Below are 17,586 nucleotides of genomic sequence, written 5' to 3' on the forward strand. Positions count from 1 at the left end.
TACTTCCACTTTATTAAGCCTCAGTCATGCATACCCCTGACATTTACAGAGCAGAAAAAGGCCTAATGCCTTGATACTTTTGCCTAGGGAAACAAAGACTGAAAGAGGGGGAGAGATTACAATGGGGAGAGATGGAGGTTTAATGCAAACAGGTAGGCGGCAGTAAAGGATAAGTGTCTTTACTCACTTGATTTATATTTTCAAACTTTGCAGGACCCATCTCGTTGACACATTCTCTCTTTCATATGCACGCAAGCACGCACACGCACACACACACACACACTATCCGTCGTTGACATTGTTCATGAGGGTGGAATTCAAACACTGAGGGGGTTGTTGTACACCTGCGATGGCAGCATAGTAGCAGTGTGTGTGAAGTTGGGCATGGGGGAGGAGTGATATGATGAATTGAGCATGCTGACTATGAGGTTAAGCAAGCAGTCAGGGCCTTCACCTGTCTCACACACCTGTACTTACAGAATACGCACCTGTGCTTACCCCTCTGGGCCCCAAGACACACATATAATCCTTTGCTCCATTCTCTCACTGATTTTGTTTCCAAAACAGCCGATTAAGGGTTTGAGGCAGACCAACAGACATAAAACGTTGATCTAATTACTGCTATATAATCCCTGATGATTAGTTGATAGTGAATGAACCCTTATTGATCATTGGCAAATACCCAGGAAGCGGTTAAAATACAAACGGCCTCTGTGTAGGAGAGATTACTCAGTTGTAGTGTAGATGCGACAAGCATTCTTATCTCCACAAAACTCGATTATCTTAAGAGCATGCCAAAATGCAGACAGGAAGTCAGGATTGAGTGCAACAGAAGCCTGTGATGCCTTTAACCTGCTGGAAGAGACGGCATGTTTTCCTTATCAGTGTTTTCATGTTGCACGCTGCATTGAAACGTCATGTTTGGGGAAGCGTCTAATTACTCTGTACCCTGTAATGCCCTCCGGTTGTCTCTCTCACAGCAACCTTTAGATAGAAGGGAGGCATGTCAAGGTTGAATGACTCACGGAAGTACATATTACCAATGACTAAGGCTGCTCCGTTATGGAAAAATCATAATCACAAGGTTTGTTTAACACGATTACTCATTAACCTTTGAAAATATGTTGCATTTATTGAACTTTAAAAATAGTTAAACAGTTAAACAAATCAACATTAAAAACACCTTGAAATGTAACATTTCCCTTAATACCTTTCCCGTTTAATTTTTTGAATTCCCCTTAAAATCAATCATATAAAATATATTAAAATAAAGAAATAGTATTCAATAATTAACATAAAAATATCAACTGTGCACTTTCACAATCTTTAGTAAAAGAAAAACAAATTATATTAAAATAAATTTGTGTCATCAACCTGTGTCAATCAGAACACAAGACAAAATGAGAGTTTACTTGCAAAACATAATGTGCAAAATGAATTGCTTTTCTCGATTCCATTGGTTTTGGGATCCAGCCAAATTCAAAATTTTGATCAAAATGTGATCAATTGCAGAGCCCATATATAACTTTACATATAAGAACACACACACACACACACACACACACACACACACACACACACACACAATTGCATACTGACAGACATGAATGCACTGTGGTTGCAACGAGCATTTACTTTGCAAGAGGAACAGATAAAGAGACGGTAAACAATTTCCACGTTAAATGGAAAAAGCGTTTGGCACATACTGTAATATTTCACATCCCTGTTTATTGGATATACCTTTTTATGGCATACTGTATGTCTAGTCATTATGAAATTCCTTCTTGTTGTTCCTTGTTGTGTTTTCAGTCACTGGCTTCCTTTTGTGTTCTTCGTTGTCAATAGTTTGTGTGACAGTTTTACCTGAGTTGAGTGTCTTGAAGATGAGGTCAGGCCTGGTGATAAAAATGCATGAGCTGTCTCTCAGTGTGAGATGTGTGAAGATGGACAGCCAGAGTATGACACTCGAGCATACATCCGTCACACACAGCAGTTGTCCAGCGCAGCTGTAATGCGGCTCAGAGTGGTGGAGCCGGTGAATAAGTGTCTCGTTCCACCACCTCCATCCCCGGCTTGGTCTATGGATCACCCATTCATGACAGCTTGGTGCCTTTTTTCCCCCTGTAACTAACAAGGAAATCTAATCCCATAGAAGTGCATAGACTCCAAATTTTACACCATCACTGCCAAACCAGTATTTTAGTCTGGAAACCAGAAAACAGGCTGATATCTCGCTGGATATCTCAGTGTGGAACGTGGCACAAGCCAACGTGTTGTAACCATTGCGGCGGGTAGGAAGAAAGCCTTAATCGCATCCTTGAACGTTTGAACTCTTCAGCTCCACTTCCAGGATGGTGATGATTTTTCTGCAGGGCTGCTCACAGGCATTTGTCATTTAGAGGCCTGTAACACCCAGCCAGTGGTAGAATCATGAAATGTAGTGGGTCTATTGTGTGAATGAGTTTGTGAACACCATTAATAACCATCAAAGGCCATTGTTTTCTTGTGTTAGCATGGATTTATGAGTATGAGTAAATTAAATGAGTCCTTCATCCACTTACTGCTAGCACTCTTGACCCTGTCACCCTAAGCCAGACCAGATGAAGTGTCCCATGGAATAGAAAACTTAATAAATCTTATCTTGACTTGGTATACTGCACGTTAAAAAAACACAAACAGTGAGCTATAAGGCCATTTTATTACCTTGCTCTACTCCCTGAGTCTATCACTTGGATGGTGTGTGGTTTCAACTCTTATTCTCCATGTTCATCACATGGGGGTCTAAAGACCACTGGAGTGGCTGGAGGTGGCGACCGCCTTCATTGACATACAGGGACACTGCAATGTGTCCACTACAGGTCAGCACCCGCGGCACACCTCCAATTATCCAGTCATCTCTCAGTGCAGTGCATCATGGACAACTGAACGCCTTCTCCTCCACCCTTTCCCCCCTTTGACTTAATTTCTAAAGCAATAAAGCACTTATTTATTTTGCCCCGTTCAATCTGCTGGGGCAGCTCAGCAGTGCAGGTAAAGAGATTACAATGCTTGAGGGAGAATCAATTGATGCCATTCATTACATTGCTCTTCCCTCAGTAGGAATTGGGGGAATTGGTGATGTGAAATTTTGTGCCCAGCTGTGTCTGCATTTGCATGCACACACACACACACACACACACACACACACACACACACACACACACACACACACCACACACACACACACACTCACTCACACTCACTCACTCACTCACTCACTCACTCACTCACTCACTCACTCACCTCTTGAGAACACTGCTGCCTGCTTATCTGTATATCATATATATATTTTATAGAACATTTACGGAGATTACAGTCACCAAAGACAATTGTGCTCTACTGCCAGAGTTTTCTACTGATGGCCACTGCTTGACCAGAGCAAGTGGACCTTAACTTAACTCAAGGAGTTAACAAGGAAGGGGGAGACTATTAAGCATTAAATTCACCTTTTTTATTTTTACTACTAGTTCTGGGATTTAAATCTTTGTACAATTTTCCACAACAAGCACTCATCTTCAGTATCAAGGCTGCTGCCATAGTGAAAAGAAGATGCAGGCAAGAACATGGCTGTTCAAAAGGATGTGCAGGAGAAGAGAGAGAGCTAAAGAAGGTGGGGTGGTGCAGCAAGATACATGCTTGAGTGGCCATGTCATCGGAAATCATTTAATCTGCATCACACAATTTAGTGTACCTACCAGTGGACTGACAGTCTCTCCGAGTTTGTGCTATACTCCTTACACTAATCAGCCCTTATATAGAAAGCAAGCAGTGCCCTTATCAACACGTTGCACTTTACCATAAAGAAATGTAAGATATGTGAATCAGCCCTCTGCAGCAAAATCAGATATTCGGTTTCCCACAGTAATCTATTTATATATTCCATCTTCATGGAGGAGAGAGGGCAAATACACAGATGCAGAGTCAATACGACCCCACCACATCACTGCCCGAAATACACTCAGAGTGGAATTCTATCTGATATTTGTTGGAGGCAAGCATAGATTCAGTAAGAGGTTGAGAGCAGCTCCTAGAATTACCCTTGTGTTGGCTTTCAGCGTATAGATCTTAGCAAGAGAAACATGGGGGTGGGGGGGAGTATGCAGAGTACTGAGGTGGAACAGAGCCCATCATGTGAGTTTGCTAGCTGGAGCTCCCTCCCTCTCTTGCAACAGAAGATTTCCACATCTGTAATTTTCCTGTGTGGAGTTGGCTGTATATTCCAGGCTGTTTTAAGTGGTTAGCTGTATGCAGTGGGCTGGGATGGACTTCAGTAGATGCAGCAGGTTCCCTTTAGTGACACCTTACTGAGATGACCTGTATGCCTGGTATTAGGGTATACTGGAGCTCATGTGCTGTGACGCCAATGACAGCCGGCCTAAAGAAGATGAATCTGGGGTGCAGAACAAGCTGCCTGTGTCACGGCAGGCCAGAGCAGAGGCGAGGATGGCCAGTAACATCATTCCATCGCTACCCCCAGTTTCCCCCTGCCGCTCTCTCACATTTCCCTTCTGATGACATGACGGATATGACTCTGTCACCCTCACAGCGAGGGTAGGATGGAGACAGGGAGCAAGTGAAGGAGACAGAAAGATATTGGGAGAGAGAGGCAGAGATATAAAGAAGGAGATGGAGTGGAAGGTTAAGGAGATGTGGAGAGAGCCGGGAGAAGAATATAGGAGAATATATTTCTAGAATGCACAACATGAAACTAATTATTATTCATTCCTTTTTAAATTTCTTTGAGGTTTTCATTTTTTTCTCTTTTTTAGTACCATTTTATATTCCCTCAGTTTGCTGGGTTTAAGTACTTTCTGCCTAAAAAAAGAGTCCACCATTTCCAGTATGCACATTACAATGGTACTGCGTCTTGGCCTGGACCTTGGTTTTTAATGTTTGATGTTTTATGGAGCCTTAGTGACTGGAACTTTTTGCCTTGGTCCGAGGTTGCCGTTGGTTACCTGTGATCAGCGTATAAGTCTGTTTGCCGAATAACTAATATCTCTTTAGGGAGCCCTTCCTTTTATGCTCTGGCAGAGACTGGTGTGGGTATTGATTTGGTTGGTGGGCTCGAATTTCTCCTGGGAGCTAATAAAAATAATTACAAAAAGATCATGAAAGGCCTGACCTTCTGTTGCACACATGAATAAATATGTGGCAAAGATAATAGAAAAGAGACATGCTATGTGTGTGGTCAGTGGGGAGAAGAAGCTGTTTATAATAGTTAAAGTAGTGTTTTTATGCTGGATATGATAACAAATATAACATATTATTGTTTAACTGTGTTAAACCTTTCATGCCTTTAGTTATTTTCAATGATAAATGTGAAGTGAGATATTTGGACCATATAAGAACACAATAGAGTCAGCTATAATGTCATAAAACTTCACATTTCTTGGATAGCTGCATTGCAAAATTGCATCCGATTGCAGTGAAGCTGACATAAGTAGACTGACAGAAAAGGCAGAAGAGAATCAGCTTTTGGTTCAGTAATCCCTCTCTGATTTCATTCTCTGTCTGTGTGCTTGTTTGTTTGTTCTCTGGTTCCTGCTTTCCTTCAGGAGAGGATGACTGCACAGCAATGGTGAAAAGTAATGGTGGTGTTATTGCAGACAGGGGGAAACACAGCATTTTGATTGGAGCGTGTGCCCTGAGACCCAGTGAAGTGCACTCGCCTCAGCTCAGAGAGCCCTTGATTGCACAGCACCAATGATCACATTAAAAGGGCAACAGAAAGGCCATTTACCGTAAAGAGAGTGAGAAAGGGGGCCCTATAGGAAGCTGAAAATTGACTTTCACTTCTCTTAGGAGCTTGACTTGATGGGAGGACAGTTGGGATATACATAGGGTTTTTTATTTGATGTTCATGGACAGCATCACTAGGACATAGAAACCACATAAGGGCACATTAAAAAACACGGATGAAGGCACAACCATTTTAGTTTGTGCTTTTGAAAGTGAAGCTCGCTCAGCAACTGCCGAGGTTTAAGTTGAGGTTGTCCAGTATTTAGATTGATGTGTCTCTTCTAAAACATATTCCATGGCATATGGATGTGCTTTTAACCTTTTTTACCTCTACACCTGACTACCTCTACTCAGGAAGGACACTGACCAGTCACGTCCGGCCCTCTGTGCACCAAGCTCAGCGTTTTCTGGCAGTGAAAGGACAATTGTAGAGGCATCTGCTGTTTTCATTTCCAGTGGAAAGAGGAGAGCAGATGGAGACTCAAGGTTTAAGTGATTAGAAGGCAGTAGATTGGAATACAAATTGGATTTAAAGAAATTAGACTGATGTAAATTGAATGGAGTCGCCGCAGTTTAGTGCTGTGCATGCGCATTGGCCTTAGTGTAAAGCCACCGCAGGGCCTGTGGATTATAAAGAAAACAGATGCTCCAATGAGATAAGAATAAATGTGCATTTGACACTCTATCTAAGGAAGATGGGGGTCTCCATGTCCGTCCTTTATCATGCCCTCCATTTATCAATGTCAAAGTGTTAATTACTGCTTCATTTATTAGGTCACTGACTGCCAGAATACAAACTTGCCCACGTACTGACAGGGAAACTGACTGCTTGCTAGGTTACTGTTACCTACCACTGGTGAAATAGATTTGGTTAGAAACTGCCAGCTGCATGCTGTAGGTTTTTGTTCCAAAACAGATATATAACAAATATGAATAAATAAGTAAATAAATAAATATATATATATACTATAGTCTGTCACATCATACCAATGAGATTATATCCTGCACTTGGTCACCCGCCCTCTACTACTACAAACCCCTGGCTGTGGCCCCACTTAGAGGAAGACAGTGTGCCTGATCACTAATCAATGACGGGGAAATGGCAGGAATTAGCTCAAATTAGGAAGCAGAGAGAACAGACTATACCTCCTGTTCAGGGGTCAATATGCCACTGTCTGATGCCTTATCCCTGTTAGGACAAATAGTGGACTAGTGCACATTTACACAGTGTGTGTGTGTGTGTATAAATGTTTGTGTGTGCACACTCGAAGTCTTTGAAGTGTATTTTGTGCTGATCAGTGGGTTTCTAACTGTGCCTGACCTTTACCCACAGACTCTCGGGCAGAAAAGACCAGGGTACAGTGCGTCTCAGTATCCCCTGAGATATTCCAATATTAGGGGTAGTGGAACATGTGCAAACACTGTTTTGCCTTCATCCCATTAGAAATTAGTCCTTACATAAGCACAAAGGCTTATGTGGTACACTGCTCTTCTGTGCAGTAGGCATTGTCCTATTACCCCACTGCACTGCCCCGGGGAAGGGCACAGTCATCAACTCAGCTCAATCACATGCACACCTGCAACAACTAATTCTAAGACAAAGAGCCCGGCACTCTACTTAATACAACACTGACTGATTAACATTTGGCTGCCAACTGAATCCGAGTTATTGATGGGGTATTGAACGTGGTTCAAAAGACAGCGGATAAAGGAAGGGCTGTTGAAAAGTTTGCCTTATTCCCCATTCCCGTTACTGTGTCTTTGATTGTTCGATGCTGGATCAAACTCTTTGATTGTTGCATGCTTCCCAGGGCCTCTGTGATGTAAATGTGCATGTGTGGCCTACAGCATCTTATCTCCGTGGTTAAGACCTGGTCGCAGACACACAGAGCACTCTGGCTTGGGGACCACTATCTTAGCTGCCAGACTCCGAGAGCTCACCCACTGCAAGCCCTAATAAAAAGAAGTGGGCCAAGGTTTTCAGCCATGGGGGATTAGCATTTGACATTAGTCTGGACCCCGGCATTCATATTCCCATCACATGCACACGTCTACAACAGTGGACTCAACAGTTGTACTTGTTTGCACCCCAGTGAAAGCCAAATATATAATTTGGGGGTGTGTATAGTTCAGATGTAAGCTGGGACTGTATGCTTCCATTCACTGTTCACCCATGGGTCCAATTACCCACGAGCCCTTGCATATAGGGTTGAGAGAGCAGATGGCTGCTTTTTGATCGGCTTGAAATGGTGATTAAAGGGTTTAATATATGTTTTTGACATGCATTTAACCCAAGACAAGCTTTAGTAACTATAACTTGGAGTTATGCATCCATTTTCCACTGCTTGTCCATGTCTGGCCAGCGGTGGCACCAAGTTTAGGAAAATATCCTTCTTCCAAGCAATGTTGATTTTGGCACCTGGTTTTAAATTAACATCAGTCTTAGTGTTCTGATGAAAGTTAGTTACATTTTAGCAGATGTCCATAGTTTTGTTTACAAATATTCTTGATTATGTAGTTATTTATTTATAGTATTGATTTGTCAAGATTGGCAAGAGACATTGTTGATCATTGTTGATCGCAGGCTTTTTTATATCAAAATGTCAAACTGAAACAATGCTAAAAGTCTGTATGCTGTTCTTTTATGATTAATAACTCTTCTTTTTTTTCTCTTCCAGGATCCCGCCTGCGCCAAGAGGACTCCCCACCCCGGATTGTGGAGCACCCCTCTGACCTGATTGTCTCGAAAGGGGAGCCCGCCACCCTCAACTGTAAAGCGGAGGGGCGGCCAACCCCGACAGTGGAGTGGTACAAGGATGGAGAGCGGGTGGAAACCGACAAAGATGACCCACGTTCTCACCGCATGCTGCTGCCCAGTGGCTCGCTTTTCTTCCTTCGCATCGTTCATGGACGACGGAGCAAACCTGATGAGGGAGCCTATGTCTGCGTGGCCCGGAACTACCTGGGAGAAGCTGTCAGCCGCAACGCCTCGCTGGAAGTAGCATGTGAGTCAAGACTCTGTCTCCTTTTTCTCCTTAATTTATCCTCTTTGCTGCATTGCTGAAATTATTTTGCTTACTTAATTGAATTAATTTATTTGGCTCAATGAAGAAAAGTCTTGATCTTGCTGCTTCCAGACGAGAGAAAGACTGGATTTACATACAGAATGACATAAATAAGAGATACTATTTGAACATTTCCTTTCGGCATTATCAATTATCCAGTTTTTTCCACCATTTACATAATGGAAAATTACATTTTTTTTTTTACTGTAGGGGATGACAGTAAACAAAACAGCATTTTATTTGAGGCAACTGAAATTACACTATTTAAAGACTTGACATAATCTTGCTTTCTGTGTTTTCTATTGGCAAACACTGTAATCATTTCCTGTAGCCCTAAAAGGAACAAATGTGCTTGATTGCAGTCCCACTATGTGTCTCATTGTTTGGGTAAAATAATGAGTTGTACATAATGAGTTTTTCCACCACGCTCTTGAGATACAGTACATTTGATATATTTTTACCTCAAGGGAGTTTGATTGAAGTTGTCTGCAGACCTTTGAGTTGGATGTTGAACAACTGTGAAACTGTATGAGAGGGCCATGGTGATGTGGTAGATATGGGTCTCTCACAGGTGAATGGGGGTAGAACGACAGGCACAGATCAAAGTCCTGAGGATATTTGACACAGGCTGCCCGGACTGTTTTGGTGAACAGTGACAGGCAGAACCTGAGCTGTGGATCGAATTACCTTTGAAGATGAACCTCCCCCCCAGCAGGCTCAGGCTGGGCTTCCTATGGAGATGCTCCCAGGCACCTCGACTGCCCATGAGATGGAGCAGTCTCCATGTCCTTATGTTGTTTTAACTGCTGGTACTTTTAGTAACAAGGGCTATGTTCAAGAAACATAATCCCATTTTGTGTTTTTGGATGCTTCTCTTGAATTGCGTGATTTGAAATGGAGAGGAGACCTTAAGATCTCATATCATAATAAATGACAAATTTAAGCATTTTGAGTCATTATTAAAGTGAAATGCTAAGCTCCCATTCCCCACAGTAAACATAACACAAGCAAACATTTTGGTAATGAAATGTTTAATCATGTTTTGAACAGAATAAATAATAAAAATGAAGGACCTGTTAAAAAGGACCTGTGACTGTAGTTAGGTGATGGCGATGATCAGTGGTATCTGGTATGATCTGTTGCACTGTTGCTTGCTCTGGAGGGAACTACTAGAACTGTTGGGTCCTTGTAAATTATAGAGTGTGGTCTAGACCTACTCTATCTGTAAAGTGTCTCGAGATAACTCTTGTTATGAATTGATACTATAAATAAAATTGAATTGAAATTGAATTGAATTGGTAGTACGATGGGTAGTTGGTTTGTGATCCTTGGGAAATGGACTTTGTGTGTTGGAGAGGAGGGGGTTGGTGTCTGCCTCTGATCCAGTCACTTGCCTTCCCGAGGGCCTCCCAGCAGCCCCCAGGTGCTAACGGCATGACAGCAGCTTGATCTATCGATTGCTGTAAGAGGGCTCTCCCAGTCTAAATGAAAATTCATGAAAAATTGATGAAGTCTCCAGATTATTTTATTTATTCCCCCTCATACTGTTTTTAGCCTTTCTTTTCAGTACGCTCTTATGTTATATGGGTTGAGCAGCAGAGGGGGTTGTACGGAGGCATTTACTCTTTGAATGGCTTAAAGGTGAGGGGTCAGGAAGCCAGGAGTGAGGGGATAAGGAAGACCTGGCAAGGTGAAGAAATAAGAGCACATGTATGATTGGTTTTATAAGTGATACTGGGTTTGAGAGAGAGAGGTTTAGAGCAAAGCCTCAGGCCACACGCTGAGTAAACAAGGATACAGAACTGGACTTTGTTCCTGCTGTGGCTGTGCAATGCCATTTTGATAAAAAAGTAAAGTACAGTGTCAGCCTCCACTAAGTCAAAAGCTTTGATTCTGTCTCTCATCATGAGGCTGCATATCCCCAATTGCCTTATTGCAAAAAAATGTACTTGAAACTCAAGGTTCAAGGTAACTTTATTGTTCCCGAGGGACAGTTGTTTTTGTACAGCCAGCAGACAGACATGAGGAGAAGACACACAACAATACAGCACAACATGAAATAACCACAGTATCTAAAACACAATAGTAAATAGATACATTTAAAACAGTTCTGGCAAATAGTTTCAAATGTAATGGATTCCATCTACATTTCTTTGGTCGTCAAAGTCGATCTTCCAGTTCCATTAATAAATAAACTGCTATTGGCTCTACACTACCTCACACAATTTTGCGTCTATTGACCTGACCCGACCCGACCTGAGACACACATAGTTTGAGAATGACAGCAGTGTTGGCCTGACTGTGATGGAGTGTGGGTGTAGGAAATTGTTGTGCTGGTGGGTCAAGTGCAGTTCATACAGGGACAGTTACTATGATACTTGATTATATCATGATATAGTAGATATTAGATATATTAATTAGATAGATTAGATAGATAGATATTTAATAAAAGTAATATATTGTTAATATAAATTATTGGATTATGAACAGACTAAAGCCCTTAGAGGCATTTTAGAATAAATTGAGAAGATGCGGGAAAAAGGAAGGAGTTTGAAATATACAGGGAGGGTATTATATTAAGATATCAATGACTTGTTGCAACTTTAATGACGAGAAACTTAAAGGTTTTTGAGTTGGAATGTCCCGAAGCTCATCTTCAGGATTGGTGTCAGAACCAATCATGTGTCTGGCCTAGGGCACCAGAATGGACCTAGTCAGTCCTAGTTAGTGTTTCACCATATTGCTATATCTATTGTTTGAGAGCACTCTCTCTCTCTTTTAAGCTCTCTTTCTCCCTCCATCTCTCCTAAATATACAGTAGTATTAGGCTGCCTTTTAAATGTAGTTAACAGATCAAATAATCATGACCGATGGTAAATATTACTGACAATAGCAACAAGGGCATAATCAATCAAACATAAAAAAAACATGACACAAAGATATGACCATCTGCGGTGTGTTTTCTTTATGTGTTTTTGTTCTTACATATAAGGCTATCATAATTCCCAAAGAGGAGGGAGGGCCATTTTGCGGAGCGCTCCATGCCCGGTTTGTTTTTAACCCTGGGCTTTCTTGGCTTTCTCTTTCAGCCAGGTTTTTGGGGGAGGGCTGGGGGAGCAGAAGATGGTGGGGGTGCTAAATCCCACATTGGCTTACTGCAGTGATTAGCTTTATCAGGTCCTGACATCCGTCTAGTGATTGTAAAGCCACAGCTAATCACACAAGAAAAAGCAGCATTTAAATCTATATCCGTGTTGAGCTGGGTTTGTGTGTATGATATGTCTTGCACCCCCTCGTCTTCTACCTCCCTCCGCCCCCTCCTCGTATTGAACACACCTTTGCCCCCCTTCCCTTCACGAGTGGTTGAGCAGGACCCCGGTGAGATAATTTAATTGCAGCTCTGAAACAGATTGAACTCAGTGTCCACTGAGCTAACCGGCATTGCTGCATGCTGGACATCAAGCTGGGCAGCTCTCACCACTCTCTCTGTTAGAGGAGTAAAGGTGGAGTGGAGAGGAAGAGGCCTCTAGGTACCTCTGCATTTTTAATGTGGGCCAGATTGGGGGGGGGACTTGTGCCATTACTGGGCTTAGTCTTTCTAAAATGTCATCCTTTAAGTGTTTGGTGTTGAATTGTTCACAAATGGCTGGAGAAGTGCATGAACTGTTTTATGTTATCTAACTTCATGGGCATGTGCAGAGTGTGAGGATAGTGCTTGAACATCAGCGTGCTTTATTTGTGAAGAACTTTCATCATAGGTGTTGTTCACTGTGCTGTACTTCAGAAGAGGGAAAACTTGAACATGTGTTGTCTTGAGGGTATATAAGCAGTCTTTGTAATCTTATTCTACCTCCCATGCTCTTCAAAACTGATTGCAGGCCAGTTCCATGGGATGGATATGCCGCATATACTACTTGGGGATGTGCCACCTTTTCTCTTTTCAGAATAAACTAGGTCAATGAGCAGGTTCATAAATCATTGTGAAGCCTGTGTCAGAAATGCTAGCTGCAGCCACCGCTGCTGAATAAATTGCTAGCACTGCAGATATCTGTGTATATGTAAGTGTGACAAGGCACACCTGGGGCGATAGAATCCCATGAAAATGTTAATAAGTCCCAATCTTTTCAGGAGGATGTGTAGCTAGCGTTAAAAGTGCTTTAAATACAAGCATGTAGGGTGAACTGTTGTTCTTTTAATTGAGTGTTGAACGCGACTCAAGCCCTCTGACGTGTATGTGGTTTTGTGTATATTAAATGTGTGTAATCGTCTGGGGAGAGAGGCATTGCGAAGGTACGAACACACCATATCTTGAGGTGTAGATCTGTATCCTCTGCTGCTTTGTTCAGTTTGTAACCTTTAAAAATGCAAATGACACAGAAATGAAACAGATGTCTTGGGTTGGTTCTAAATGCCGCTTGGAATGGGATTGGATGACTTTTAGAAAGGTCCTTTGATATCATCTAATGTACCACTTCTGCAATTAAGTGAATCGTTAGGTAGCATTTGGTGCTCGTACAACAAGGTAATTAGCAGGAAAATAGAGTTGGGAGAGGTGTGAGTGGTGAAGAGAGGAGGAGGGTACCAAGCTGTTCCTGTTGTGTCCAGCATGAGGGGAAGCTAATAAAGGGACAGGCCAGGAGGAGCAGGCCAGGTGGGGAGTCAGGCTGAGCCGCACTGTAGAGCCTTTCACAAGCTCATCTGGGCTCATTATTCCATTTCAGAAATGAGAAAATTGAGTGACAAATGCACAGAAACAACACACACACACACACTCAAAAAATTGTACACAATCACCTGCCCTCACACTGGTGTAAACCCCAGTAGGCTGAGGTTTAATCTGCACTGAAGTCCTTGAGAAATAATGAAGGGTAATGAAGGAAGCAGCAACAATGCAACCATTACAGCACATTAATGATGCATGCCACAGTTTGGAAATGAACACAATTTCAAAAACTAAGCACGGTCTAATTAGTATTTAAATATGCTTTAGTCTCATAGTACGTCAGTGTGTCTGAGTTTACAGTATGTGGTGAGATGTGCAAAACAGAGTTGAGGGTCAGTCTAAAACCAAATTATTACATGCTTATTTACCTTTGAATGGCTCTGTTTTGGCTCACTTGATAGAGTCAAAAAGTGGTGTTGGGGTCTTAACCCAAAAATAATTCCAGGACTATTGATATTTCTTGCTTAAGGTGGCCAAGTTTAGCGCGGAAGGAAAATGCAGAAAGTATAGACGCAGAAAAGGTGAGAATGTGGTCCTGCGATAAGAGAGATGAGAGCAGGCAAGTGTGTGAGAAATATCTTCCCCTGATAAACTGTGAGAGAGGAGAACTCCCTGATTAAATGTGTCAGCTCTGTGTCTGTGCAGCTAGTTTTCTGACCTCTGTAAAAAGGTGTTGTTATCTATTGGGATTTACACACACACAGTTCTCGCCAACCATATACAGCAGCATGCCGATTGCTCTCTCATTTATTAGCCACAGATGGCCACAGTAAATGAGGAGTCACCCGCAACAGTCCAACTCCTCTGCACAGGAAGAGACTGGGAAACAGATATTTGGAAACCTCTCACAAGGAGATAAATCATATGAATACACTGCAGTCACTACCAGCACTCTGACCTTTCACTGTCACGCACACAAACTAGCACATTCACACACACATGATAAGTCCTGAGACTGCAGTTTTGCTATCCTCAGCGGGCCTTGTGTCCCAGCTTTGACCTCCCCAACTTCATTGAAGGGAAACAGCCTGTCTGTGTTACCTTCTTACCTTCAGAGGAAAAGAGTGTAGCGCTGAAGATAGGAAATATAGCACACCTGCACTGTGGTAGTGCTGAATGATGACAGCTATACTGGAATAAGACTAGTGGAGTAAGAGTAAGAGCTGTGCTGAGAAGGTGGAAAAGAGATGGAGCACTGATGGATCCAAGTTTGGGATGACCTTTGACTTTCTTCCTCAGCCCCTTTATTAGTCTTTTTTTCCTCACTCTCCACCTCTCTACTTCCACCATTGTGTCACTTTTGAGTTTATAAACTGGATTAAACAAGTGTGTGGCGCTTCGTTATGGATACCACGGCCTGTCAGCAGAGGAGTGAGCCGTCAAGCGGAGAATGCTGAGTTAGCTGCTTCTCACGCCCATTAGTGCCCGGCAAGATGAAGTCTCCGTCGCACCGGGTTTTGTTGTGTTTCTTTTATAAACCCTACTCTTGATCCTTCACACTATCCCTCTTTCTCTCTTTATAGTGACACTGTTATTGATGGCCTCTCCACTCTGACAATGCAGGGCTATTGCTTTGTCTCTCCTGCCTGCATTTTGCCTCCTCTCTCCTCGTTCTCCTTGCTCCCTCCACCCCCACGTGCCTCTTCACCCATGCATTACACCATCAGTGCTCATTCTGCAGTGACTGAGAAATAAATCTTTGCAATAACATTGAGTCCCTAAATTGCAACAAGCTCATTCCATGAAATAAACTTAGCCTGCCTAACCATTTCTTTCATTCTTATCAGACAGTTTGGGGTGCATGCTGAGTTGTAAATTATTAAAATCTGTCTGCAGGCTGATTATTGATCAGCTTTAAAACACAGACAGGGTGAGAGGCTCCTACTTTCACGGGTGGATTGCACTTTGATTATTGTTTTGATGTGGACTTATGGTTGTATTTTATTCAAGCCTTTTGCAGATTTATCTTGATTATCATCAAATTACATTCCAGAAAATACCTTACTTTATCAGTCTGTTAATCCGTTCTTCCTGTGTGTAGATAACCTAACACATGGGGTTCTCCAAATTAAGTCTATTTTAAATTGCTGCACAGGTGTGCTATTTAGATGCAAGCACATAGATGTGTATGTCTGATACCACTCTATTTGCTGACAAGTAGGCGAAGGGACAAGTGAGTAATAATAATATTAATCGAAAATGTGACCCTGAGTGAAATCCCTGTAGACTCTGCGTCCTGGGGGTGGCTGCCATTGAGTCCAGCCAGGATTGGATCCTCTGACCCCTGGAAACCCCTTTGCCCTCTCCTATCCACCCTAGATCTCTGTCAAACCATAATTCCTTAACCCAGCGCTCCCCTCTGATGACTGTGTCCCTGTAGTGAGTAACCTCCCCCACCCACCTTCCTCTTTCTCTCTCTCTCTCTCTCTCTCTCTCTCTCACTCTCATAGTCTCTGAGACTGCCAGAGATGGTAATCCATCATATGGAACTGGGGAGGAGGTGACAGGGTAGAGGGCTGAAGTTCAGGCACAAGCTGATATAGGTTTGAATCAAATGTCGTTGGAATTGATTCACCCTCTGGTGTGTGGAATGTGTTGTTAATTCTGCACTGATGTCCCTGGAACAAATGCCCATTATTTCCTTGGTTACTTTCACACACATTCTTAAACACACATTCATTCGCTGCCTACATGCCTTTGCACAACACTGTAGGGTGCACAATGCTGCTGAGGATTGATCTTGTAGAAGGGTCAAGACTCAACCAGACCCACCATTCAGCCTGTTTATTTTGGGTTACAACTGTCACACTGCACACTGGCAATCTGATGGATATCTTGCTCCAAGCCGTTGAGCACACTTAATTCTGCGTCACTCCTTACATAAGCGCACAAGCACACAAACACAAATGCATCAGGTGAATGTCTTTTGTGGCTGTTTTTATAGTTGTGCAAACATTAAGGATAGTCTCCCCTTAAAGTAGCCATTTGGGACCATAGGAGACACGGCATTTCAGCTTCATTAGATTCTCAACTGAACTGTGTGGATGGAGAGGAAGTAGGAAACTAGGGGAAGGGTGGATTGGAATACATGGGAAAAAACTGGCCCTAGGAAGTTGAGAGTTCGTAGTGTATAACTTTGCCAGCCCTGTGGTGCCTTGGTTTGTGTCTATTTAATAATATATAATAGTTTTTTATTCTTTTTCTGCAGTCCCTTAAACTGATACCAGGCATGGCTTGGCCCTGGGCAACAGGAGAGTTATCGTGGGTCCTGATGTGTTATGACTTGGTGATCTCTCGATGGCGTAGACAGATAGTGTGTTTGGCTTAGATTACATTTGGAATAAGGGACACCTATCAGCTAGCAGAGCCCTTAACAGCTGCAGACCTAGAGTTGAAACCTGATCATTCAGTCTACGCTGTCTCCCTCCCTCAATCACTCTCTTTCCTCTTTCCACTCCCTTCCTCTATCATTTCCTTTCCTGCTGTTTGAAAGTGATACTCAAAGCATTTTGGTCACTTTCAAAAGTGAAGGGAGACAAGATCAAGTGTTAAAGAGTGTGGTTTCCGAGACAGCTGTGGTTCCATTCAGTTTTACATCCTGACCTTTACATGACTGCACCGCTGCATCCATTGGGCATATCAGCAGAGGAAGTTTGGGTGACTGCTGTGTCTAGTTGGAGGTGACCTTGTGTGTTGCAGAGTTAATGGCTTCCCATTTGGATGTGGAGTGTGTCCTGACTGCTGCCTCTGCCTGTTAGACTGCTCTGGGATCAGTCCCAGTCATTGCCGAGGTGAAGAAGGAGACACGCAGGTTTTATTTTGTTTTCAGCAGCCACAAGTTCACTACAGGAGCGGCCGCATCCACTAGGCTGAGAAATAAACGTCAATGCTTGTCAGCTTCAGGACCAGCACAGACCTGGGATTTCGTAGAGGGAAACAGGCTACCTCAGTTATGTGTAAAGCAGTGTGACCAGGTGCAGTGAGATGACATCACATGGTGAATGAGACTGGGAGCTG

General features: G+C 42.8%; 1 protein-coding gene across 15 annotated transcripts in view; it reads left to right on the plus strand.

Annotated features, from left to right (window-relative positions):
• Positions 1–17,586, plus strand: part of robo2 (roundabout, axon guidance receptor, homolog 2 (Drosophila)) — a 357,891-nt gene that overhangs the window by 193,821 nt on the left and 146,484 nt on the right. For all 15 annotated transcript variants that reach the window (XM_032502179.1, XM_032502213.1, XM_032502256.1 and 12 more), the window contains one exon: positions 8,460–8,786. In XM_032502179.1, the coding sequence (XP_032358070.1) occupies positions 8,460–8,786 (327 nt within the window). The remainder of the gene's footprint in view (positions 1–8,459; positions 8,787–17,586) is intronic.

The sequence above is a fragment of the Etheostoma spectabile genome, chromosome 3 (genome assembly GCF_008692095.1).
Source record: "Etheostoma spectabile isolate EspeVRDwgs_2016 chromosome 3, UIUC_Espe_1.0, whole genome shotgun sequence".
NCBI classification, from domain to species: Eukaryota; Metazoa; Chordata; class Actinopteri; order Perciformes; family Percidae; genus Etheostoma; species Etheostoma spectabile.